Source organism: Petaurus breviceps, unplaced genomic scaffold (assembly GCF_028583685.1).
Source record: "Petaurus breviceps papuanus isolate PSGF00001 unplaced genomic scaffold, PetGlider_PUasm1.0 186, whole genome shotgun sequence".
Lineage (NCBI taxonomy): Eukaryota > Metazoa > Chordata > Mammalia > Diprotodontia > Petauridae > Petaurus > Petaurus breviceps.
Genome location: NW_027185798.1, coordinates 2,323,351 through 2,333,234, shown reverse-complemented (window position 1 = coordinate 2,333,234; position 9,884 = coordinate 2,323,351). Strand labels below are relative to the sequence as shown.

The 9,884-nt window shown below is 52.4% G+C and overlaps 1 protein-coding gene across 2 annotated transcripts in view; it reads left to right on the top strand.

Moving 5' to 3' along the window:
* The window catches only part of IGF2BP2 (insulin like growth factor 2 mRNA binding protein 2), a 135,470-nt gene that overhangs the window by 125,066 nt on the left and 520 nt on the right, over positions 1-9,884 (top strand). For both annotated transcript variants that reach the window (XM_069089366.1, XM_069089365.1), the window contains 5 exons: positions 142-258; positions 5,061-5,135; positions 5,361-5,492; positions 6,868-6,981; positions 8,994-9,884. The exon at positions 8,994-9,884 is cut by the window's right edge and continues 520 nt beyond it. In XM_069089366.1, the coding sequence (XP_068945467.1) occupies positions 142-258; positions 5,061-5,135; positions 5,361-5,492; positions 6,868-6,981; positions 8,994-9,116 (561 nt within the window). In that variant the 3' untranslated portion in view covers positions 9,117-9,884. The remainder of the gene's footprint in view (positions 1-141; positions 259-5,060; positions 5,136-5,360; positions 5,493-6,867; positions 6,982-8,993) is intronic.

Sequence of the window (9,884 nt, the reverse complement as noted above, 5' to 3'; positions counted from 1 at the left end):
CCCTTGTGTGGCCTTCCTTAGCTTTAAGTCGGGGGCACAGAGTGGGCGTGGGGGGATGGCCGGCCTCGGAGGCCCGTCCCGCTCTGGCCAGCGGTGAGCCTTCCTTCAAGGTGACAGTTCTCTCTCTCCTCACCCCCTCAGATGCCTGAACAGGAGGTGGTGTACCTCTTCATCCCCACACAAGCTGTGGGAGCTATCATCGGTAAGAAAGGGCACCACATCAAGCAGCTGGCCAGATTTGCGGGGGCCTCCATCAAGGTAAGGGAGCGTGCTCGTTTGCTCTCTGGATTCTTGCACTGTATTTTTAAGTGCCTGCTCTGGGAGAGGCACTGGAGACAAGGTCAGTGACGACATGTTTGCTGCCATTTTACTGGGGCTGGTCATGGCATATGCGCAGCTCAGTTAGTACAGATAGGAAGGAGGAGGAGGGCTCACAAAGGCCGTGGCCTCCAAGTCTCTGATTGTCAGTGCTGCTCAGATCGATTCCTCCTCATTCAGAGGGAAGGATCCTCCACTCTCAGAAAAAAGCCTTCTAGGGATGGCCAGGTGGCTCAGCGAGTAAGAGCACCGGCCCCAGAGTCGGGATGACCTGGGATTGAATCCAGGCTCAGACACTTAGCACCCACCCAGAAACACCTGGCCATGTGACCTTGAGCAAGTTACTTAACCCCAATTGCTTGAAAAAAATTTAAAAAAAAAGAAAAAGGCTTCTAACAAAGGGCTCTTTGAAAGGGATGAGCATCCTAGACAGGGAGGGGTGGGGGGAGAGGAGCCTGCCCCAGTGGTGCAAGCCCAGCCGTAGGCCTTGGATTGGCCAGAGAGGCTTGGGAAAGAAGGTCCCTTTGAGCTGAGAAGGCAACCACCTCAGTGCCGTTGGATCCCCACATCCTGCTTAATCCCTCAAAGTGGGAAGGGTTCTTGGCCCCTGGCTGGTCTCCCAGCCTCACCATGGGCTCGGCCTCCTGGCTGGAATGCCAGGCATATCCCCCACTGCCTCCTTGGACAGCCTGGCAGACAGAGCTTCAGTTGTTACAGAGAAGGATGGGCTTCTGGAGAAGGGGTCTTGTGGCCAGCGCTCCTCGGGCAGAGCTGGGAGGGCAGCGAGGGAGCTAGAAGAGAAAATAGTCTGAATGGGGCAGAAGGCAGAGCATCTGGGTCGGGCATGAAGAGCCTGCCTCCCATCAGAAGAGTCACTGAATCCACCCTCTGCGCCCATTTTAGAGAAGATGAACCTGGGCCTGAAAGGAGAGGGACTTAGCTCAGGCATGGAGCGGTGGGGCCAGGACTAACAGCTAGTGAGCAGTGTTGGAAAGGTGACTGGATTTGGAATTCAAGGACCCAGGTTCCAATGCAGGATCTGCTGTTTACTGTCTGTCTGGGCTTGGGCAAGATGGCCCTGGGGTCCATTGTCTCTAGAATGGAGAGCTCTAACTGTACCCCCAAAAGATCTGGAGGCAGGAGGCCCTGGATTCAAGTCAGGCCGTATACAGGGAAAGACCCTAAATTTCTGTCTGCCTCAGTTTCCTCATTTGTAAAATGGGGATAATACTATTTACCACATAGGGGGAGTTGCCCAAGTTAAGTGGCAGAGCTGAGATTGGAACTCAGGTCTCTGGGCTCCAGGATTAGCTCTCTTTGAGTAGGCCATCTAGCCCAACTCCCTTGTTTTACAGATAAAGAAACTGAGGCCCAGGGAAGCAAGGTCATTTATTCAAGGGCCAAATGTAAGAAGTGAAAGAATGGGGATTTGGCTGTGTTCCTCTGACTGCCAGGTCCCCAGCACTCTGGTGATGGCAGCAGCTCAGGCTTCTTATCTGTTATAATTTTAGACCTGGGCTTCATGAATCCGTGGGTTACTTTCAGTAACTTCTAACTGAAACTTAATTATTTAAAAGCAGGCTTCTGCAAAGGGCTTTATCATATTTCCCAGATGGTTGCCAGGCACCTGGTCACGAAGAAGAGGTTCTTACCCTGGCAGGTGAGGGCAGGCCAGGTCCTGGTGCAGAGGTATCCAGGAAGGTGGTGCCTCACCAAGCCCAGGAGGGTAGGCAGTGCCCATTCATCCTGCAGACAGAGAAGCCAGGGCTCTGAAGAGCCATGGGGCTTACTCAGGGTCAAGCCTCCAGGCTGGGCCTCCCCACCCCTCCCTCTCCCCAACACCTTGTGGCCCCTCAAGGGAGAGTCAGCTCTCGAATCCATGGGCAGTGTCCCTTTGCTAAGAGCAGGAATGAGAGAACAGAGCTAGACCTTTAGCAACCAAAGCAACAGCAAGCCTTGATTAAGCCCCTGCTGTCTACCTGGCCCTATGCCAAGCACTGAGGCTACAAAGAAATAAAAGATGGGCCTTGGCCTCAGGGAGCTTACCAGCATTGTACCATGGGATATTGGAGAGAATCAGAAGCAATGTCTGGACATGGGACCAGGAAAGGCCTCCTGTGAGGGGTAACCCTTGAGCTTGGCTTTGAAGGATGTTGGGAATTGGTTCTGAGGGGCAGAGCTCAGAGAAATGCCCATGCGAGGCAGCCTTAGCAGAGGTCAAGAAGTGAGAGATGGTGTGTAGCACAAACTTGACTAGACTAGAGAGTGTGTGAAAGGGAACAAATGAGTCAGCTGGGATTTAAGTGCCAAACAGGTGTTTGTACTTGAGCCAGAGACAGTAGGGAGCCATTGGAATTGCATGAGGACTGCTGGTAATGAAACAAGCATTCAGGAAATCTTTGGCAGATGTGTGGAGAATGCTAGATGAGAAACTTCCTGGGCTGTGCTCGGCTGGGCTGGCCAGGAATGGTGGCTAATTGAGAGTGTCTGTGTGCGCGTGCGTGCATGTTGTGTGTCTGTGAATGTGTACATGTGTGAGTGTGTGTGCACACATGTGTGCAGGAGAGGTGACTTTGTCAGCCAGAATGCAGCATGCATCGGTCTTTGGACTGTCCCTTGGCTGAATGGCCACACGGGCCATGGGGTCAGAGCGTCAGAAGACACTGTGGGTCACTGTCTTGACTTTTCCCTCCTCTCCAAACAAGGAGTCAAGCTGCTTCAGGATCTATGCACCTGGGGAGGGCCCCAGTGGCTGGGAAGCTGGCCCGGCCCCATCTGTGCTCGTGCCGTGGCACTGGTTGTCCTTCTCACACTCGGGGTTTCTTGGGAGTGCAGGAGGGAAGGTGAAGTGTGAAGGGGTTTTTCTTCCCCTCCACCCCCGACCCATGATCTCACTGGGATGGGTCACGGTAATGCCCTCCACCCATGGCGATCACTCACGCACTAGGCATTTACTAAGTGCCTACCGTGAGCTGGACATCGTACTGGTGCTGGGTGCCATGGAGATGCACCAACCAGCGTGTCCTCTAGAAGCCTACCTGGGATGTGCTTGGTGAGTGTTTGCTGAGTGTGAGTGGTTCTGCTGGAGAGAATTCAGGCTGCATACAGAAAGAGAAAGTATCTGGAGTAAAGACAGCAAGCCCTGACTTTCAGAGAGATAAGGAAAAGCCTCTTGAAAGAAGCCTTGAAGGAAGCCAGGGACTCTGAGCGAGCATTCCAGGCAGAGGGACGGCCTGTGCAGAGCCCTGGAGGCTGGAGGCTGGAGATGAAAGGTTATGAAGTGTTGTTGTCTTCCTGAATGGTGAAGCCAGGTCTTTTGACCTTGACCACACCAGGTGGCCTCTCTCCCTGGCCGAGGTACCAGGCACTGGAGATTTGAAACCATGGAAGCAGCAATCCATACATATCCTCAGAGCCTCTGCTCAGAGGAAGATAAGGCAAACAAACTGAAAGATACATTTCGATACAGAGGAAATACAAAGTATTTTAAGAGTTCGGTTACAACCAGGACGGCACCTGGGCTGCTGAGGAGGGTGGGGATTGTACCCCGCTGATGTGAGCAGGGAGCATGCCAGGCATGCGCTGGGGGGTAGGCGGCCAGTGTGGCTGGACCATGGGGTGCCCACAGGGCAGGCAGTGACGTGGAAGTGTTAGGAAAGGCTAGACTGAATCAGATGGATTGCAAGAGGCTTAGAAATTCCCAGCAGAGAAGCATGCTTTTTATCCAGAGGTAGGAGGGAGCCCGCCAAAGTTAGGGGAGTAGGAGAGAGGGAGGATCAGACCATGTTTTAGGAAGGTCAGTTTGGTGATTGTGTGGATAGCGCATTGGAGAGGAGAGAAACTGAGGGCAGGGAGACCAGGCAGGAGGTGACCTGGGGGAATGAGGACAAGGGGATGGCCTCTAATGAGTGTCTCCAGAAACAGGAGATTCTCTTGGTCCCATTCTCCAGTTTCTGATTGACATTGCCACCCACCCTCCGATCAGGAAAGGCTTAGCTCTTCCTCTAAGGCCACCTAAGGGGGAATGTTACCCCATCTCCTCCCTAGCAGGGGGCATGTATGTGGGCTGTGGAGGAAGGCACGGGTGGGGAGCATGCTTGGGGGAGGGGAGGGAGGGGATGGACTCATGGCTCCAGTAGAGTACAGACCCACAGTTGTCAAATTGTTTGGTCTCAGGACTAAGAATTGCTAAGGCCTTCGAAGAGCTTCTGTTTATGTGGGTTATCTCTATTTATTAATATAAATTAACACTGTGAGCAATTAAAATGAATAATTTTTTAAAATTTTCACTTCAGAATAATATTACATCTATTACATGGTGATATGAATGACATTTTTTTAAATGAGAAAGTAAATGTTTATTGAACTTGATTTAATCTTGGGGTTGGGTGGTTATTTCTGGTGGGAAAGAAGAGATTTGAATGGGACAGGCCTGGAAGCTGTGGATTTCCCAGAGAAGGGAAGCATGACCAGAAAGCATTAGTGCTCTGGGCTGGCAGCATCCGGGCCTGGAATACCTTCCCTCTTGTGCCACCCCAGCCACTTCTGCTGCCCATCCTTCCCCCTAGACCTCGAGGCTGACCGCTCTGCCATGTCCAGATGTCCCCTCTCTATATGTACTTGTTTCCTTGTTACAACATGAGCTCCTTGAGAGAGAGGATTTCATTTTCTTGGTACACAGTAAGCACTTAATACATGCATATGACTCAGCTGACCATTTGCCCCTCACTGTGCGTTTGCAGATTGCTCCTGCTGAAGGCCCAGATGTCAGTGAGAGGATGGTGATAATCACCGGACCCCCTGAAGCTCAGTTCAAGGTCAGTGCCTCAACCCCAACCACGCCTATGCCCCCGTGCCAGGCCTTAGGGCGCAGTACAGCCTGTCAGGATTGAGCATTGTGGGGTCACCCACCATGGAGAAGCCATGGAAGTCACTGAGAGGTTTGGGGCCTCTGGGCAGCTGTCCAGGCCCCCTCCTGCCCCGAGTCCCACTAGCAGCAGTGGGCTGGACTGACTGCTGCTTCTTGGCACTCCCTTTCTCAGGCCCAGGGGAGGATCTTCGGGAAACTGAAGGAGGAGAATTTCTTTAACCCCAAAGAAGAAGTGAAGCTTCAGGCTCACATTCGAGTGCCCTCCTCAGCCGCCGGCCGCGTCATTGGAAAAGGAGGCAAAACAGTGAGTGTGCCTTGGCTGGGGCCCTGTTCTTGTGGCCTCCCTCTCCCTCCTCACGTCTGGTCCTGCCCATGGCTCCTGGAATGAGCTGGGGGGCTCCAGAGCTTAGCCCGTTTCTGCCCCATGGAAACAGGCATCTGAAATGCAGCTAACAGTTCTAAGCAAGGCAGACCACGTGGTTGGATCGGAGAGGGGAGGGACTTGAGGCAGCAGCTATCACAATAGTCTAGGGTGAGGGGATGAGGACAGTATCAGGGTGGGCCATGTCAGAGGAGAAAAGTGTTGGACAAATGTTACGAAGGGAGGAATGACAAGATCGGGCGCCAGACTGGATGGAGAAGGGTGAGAGTGAGCAGTCAGGGGTGATGCCAAGGTTTCTTTCAAGTCTGGGGCATCAGAACAACCATGTTCGGGTTGCACTTGATTTCTCCAGACTGGCCTGTCAGAGCAGTGAATCAGTGGAGAACAAAGCGTGTGCTAAGACCCGTAGCCACCCAAGTTCTGTCCCACAACTTGAAAACTTTCTGAGGCTGGAAATGTAAACTTTGTACCAGGAACAGATGAGGGGGTGTCTCTGGGTGAATTTTAGTGGAGATTGTGGGACCAGTGGGATGGAAGTCTGGATAAAAATATTTCAGAGGCTCATAGGGTCATCGCTTTAGAGCGAGAAGGACTCTTATTCAGTCCCTATGTCTTACAGAAAGGGAAATTGAGGCTCAGAGAAGGGAAATGATTTGGGATGATAAAATCACAGATCACTAACCCAGAATATGTAGTGTCACCTTGTATATGGGTAGAGAGAGCTTTACTCCTCTGATTTGTCAGAGCTCTAAGGATTCAGAAACAAGGTTGCACCCCTCCACTGAGAGGCAAGGGCACCACCCCCCACCCCAGAATGCTGTTTCTTCTCCCTGGCACCTAGCTACAGATCCTTAAAGGAAGTAATATGATTTATTCCCCCTCCCCGCCCAAAAAAAATTATCAGAGGGAAGACAGATTTTAGTCCTGGCTCTGCCACTAGCTGTATGACCTTGGATAAGTCTCTTTGCCTCTAAGCCTCAGGGGTGACCAGGGTGCTGGTCTGTAAAATGAAGAAGCTGCATTCAGTATCTCTGGCCCCTTCCAACTTGTTTAGATCAGAAATCAACACCTGGCTTCCACGTGGCAAAGGATGGGCTGGTGGGAAGAGAATGGTATCTCTATTTACCTATCAGCTCCCTGTAACACTCTGCCACCTCCTTATCTTTTGCTGTCATCCCTCCAGCCACTGCCCTAACAAAGCCCTTTGCCAGAAAATGCTACTCCAGCTCTCTTCTAACTGGAACGCCTTTTTTTATACTTCCTACTCCCCCTCCCCTCTCCTCTTCATCTCACACAGGTGAATGAATTGCAGAACTTAACTAGCGCAGAGGTCATTGTGCCCCGTGATCAGACCCCCGACGAGAATGAAGAAGTGATTGTCAAGATCATTGGCCATTTCTTTGCCAGTCAGGTACCTGTGGTTTGGTTTCCTCCGTCCCTTTAACTCTCTGTCTAAGCCTGAGTCACCTAATCACGGTGGTCAGCGGGGCCTCTAGACTGCCCAGATTCGCTGCCAACATCTGATGGATGTTCTGTTTGCTTGATTGACTGGTCAAGGTTTCCTGCTGGTTTTGTTTCTCCTTTGTCTCTGGCAAGGCAGTGCCCAGGGCAGAGCTCCCCTGGTCTCCTCAACGTCCCTCACCAGGCATCTCATAGGTGCTCCCTCCTTGTGTAACTGTCAGAATCCATGGGGAGATACGGGCAGAATAAAACAAGACATCTTAGTGAATTCAGTAGTTCAAGACTAAATATTAGCAGCTCTTTACAAAAGGCTGCATGCCACTCCTGGAGGCCTGGGGGCTGGCCTGCCCTACTGCTTCTAAGTCACGGGCTCTTACACTCCGGGCAGCGGCAGCCTCAGGCAGCTGGACTTGGAGTCGGCCGACCTCAGCTCACATCCCACTTGATAACTGTGTGATGTGCCCCTTGGACCCCAGTTTCTTCATCTCTGGTGGATTGGAGGACCTCTGGGGCCCCTCCCAAATCCCAACTAGGGTGCTCTGATCAGGCCTCTAGGCCATGGCCACAGAGAGCAGCCAGACAGGAGAAATCCTTGGTTTTCTCTTTGGGAAGTTGGTGTTTAATTAATGCATGGTCACTGAGCCTGGCCTCTCTGATTGCCTGTGGCCTTAGGCAAGTCTTAACATCTCTGGGCCTCAGTTTCCCCATCTGTAAAAGGAGAGAGCCAGAGGTCACTAGATACTTTGTGTGATTTAATGCCCCTTCCCTGGATGCTCCATCCTCTTCTGTCCTCACTTGGACTTAGCTCCCTGTGGGCATCGAAGTGTCTGACAGCTGCTGACCCAGCAGCTCTCCCAGATACGGCTGAGCAGTCAGGCAGAGGCAGCTTCAGTCTGTGTGGGGATGGGACTCGGTGCTCTCACAGTTGCCTATTTCTTCTCCTTTGCCTCGGCTACTTAATATCTGTATCACTTTGCCAGAGTCCCTTGTCACTGGAACCTGTTTCCTCCTCTGCAAAAGGAGACCATTGGACTAGATGGCCTCTGAGGGCCTTCTTAACTCCTAATCTCTGATCCTGTGGGCCCCAGGCTTAGTCCTCTAATCTCCTAAAAGACTGGGTGGAAGCAGCTTTGGGAAGGTGTGAGATGATCACAGCCCTCATCTATCCGTTCTGTCCCTTTACTGTGCCTGGCTCAGCCCGCTGTTCACCGGCCAGCCCAGCCCTGAGTTCCCTGTGGGCATGTGGCATTCATTGCCCAGCTGCTGCCTGACCACCCTGCCCTTGGTCTTGGGCTTCCTTACTCGCTATCTAGAAGGTCCCAAGAAGGGGCCGTGTGGCAGGCGGGAATGGGCTTAGTTTGGCTTTGCTCCATCCAGCTGGCGTCTCAGTCAGTGCCTGGAGCCTGCCTAGGGCGCCCCTGCCCGTCTCAGTTTAGCTGCCAGTTCACCTTGAGGGAGGCCCAGACGCCGTTGTTGGGGCTCCAGCTACAAAAGGACTCAAAGTCTGGTTCCCCTCTCCCTTTCTGTTTCTTGCTGTCTCCTCTGCCTCCTGCCTTCCTTCCCTCTCTTCTTGGGTGGTGTCTTCCTCCGATCTGTTTCTTGCTCTCCCCCTCCCCGAATCTCTCCTGTCTATTATACGCCTTCTGGACCTCCTTCCCCTGCCCCATCTTCCTGTTCACCTCCCCATCCATCTTCCCTGTTCCCCTTCTGTCGTTCCCTTCTCTTTCCTCTTCCTTCATCGTCTACCTCCTTGTTCTCTTCTGTCTCTGACCCTGCTTCTCCCTCCTGTCTCCTCTTCCTGTCCCACTTTCCTTCCCCATCCCGTCCCATCTCCGTCTCCCCCTCTAACCATCCTCCTGGTTGGCTTCCCCTCTCCCTCTGTCTCCCCTGTTCCTCTCCATGGGTGTGTCTCCCTCCCCTGCCCTGGTCTCTGCCTCTCTCTGTGTCTCTCCCTGGCTGCAGACGGCCCAGCGCAAGATCAGGGAGATTGTCCAGCAGGTGAAGCAGCAGGAGCAGAAGCATCCTCAGGGAGCCGGGCCCTCACCACCACAGCAGCAGCACCAGCAGCAGCAGCGCACCAAGTGAGAGGCTGCCTTGGTTGCAGGCCAGCAAAGCCACAACAGATGAATGTAGCCCTTCCCATGCCGGACAGAACAAGACCAAACACAGAAAGACAGATTGGGGAGCGAACCAAAGACCATCCTGAGAAATAAGGAGGCTGCCCAAGGCTGGGACTCTGCAGAAACCTTGATAAAGCTTGCATCCCACGGCTAGGTGGCCCCGGGGATACAGTGGGGTCAGGCGTGCCTGAGCATCCCGTCTGACCCCCAAACATGTGCGCACACACATGCAAACACAAACATACGCAAACACATATGAGGCAGGGACTTGAACCACCTGCCCTCAGGGTTTCTGCAGGCTTCCCCATGACAATACCCCCATTACCCAGACAGTCTAACTCCCATGACTCTATCCCTTAAGTTGGACTTACATAGGTGGACGTGTTCAAAACAAGGCTTAAATTCTCACCCAGTTTTTGGAAGAAAAACAAAATTGGTTCCATACATACATATATGTACAGATATGAGGGGTCAAGAATTCTACCACCTGTGCTACCAGGCATGCCATGCCTACAGCATTAATATATTGTAGAAATGATATGTATCGATAACTCGACTAACTCCAATTTAAAAAAATTATTAATATTTTTATTTCCTTTGGAAGAGAAAGCAGGCTTTTCTAGAGTTTAAAGTGACCCACTGGGAGAGGCAGCTTTAGAAATGCCAGCACAAAAATCAAGGAGGGAGAGGGGGGAGGGGGCTTAGTCAGGAAGGTACTAACAGCACCGGCAGT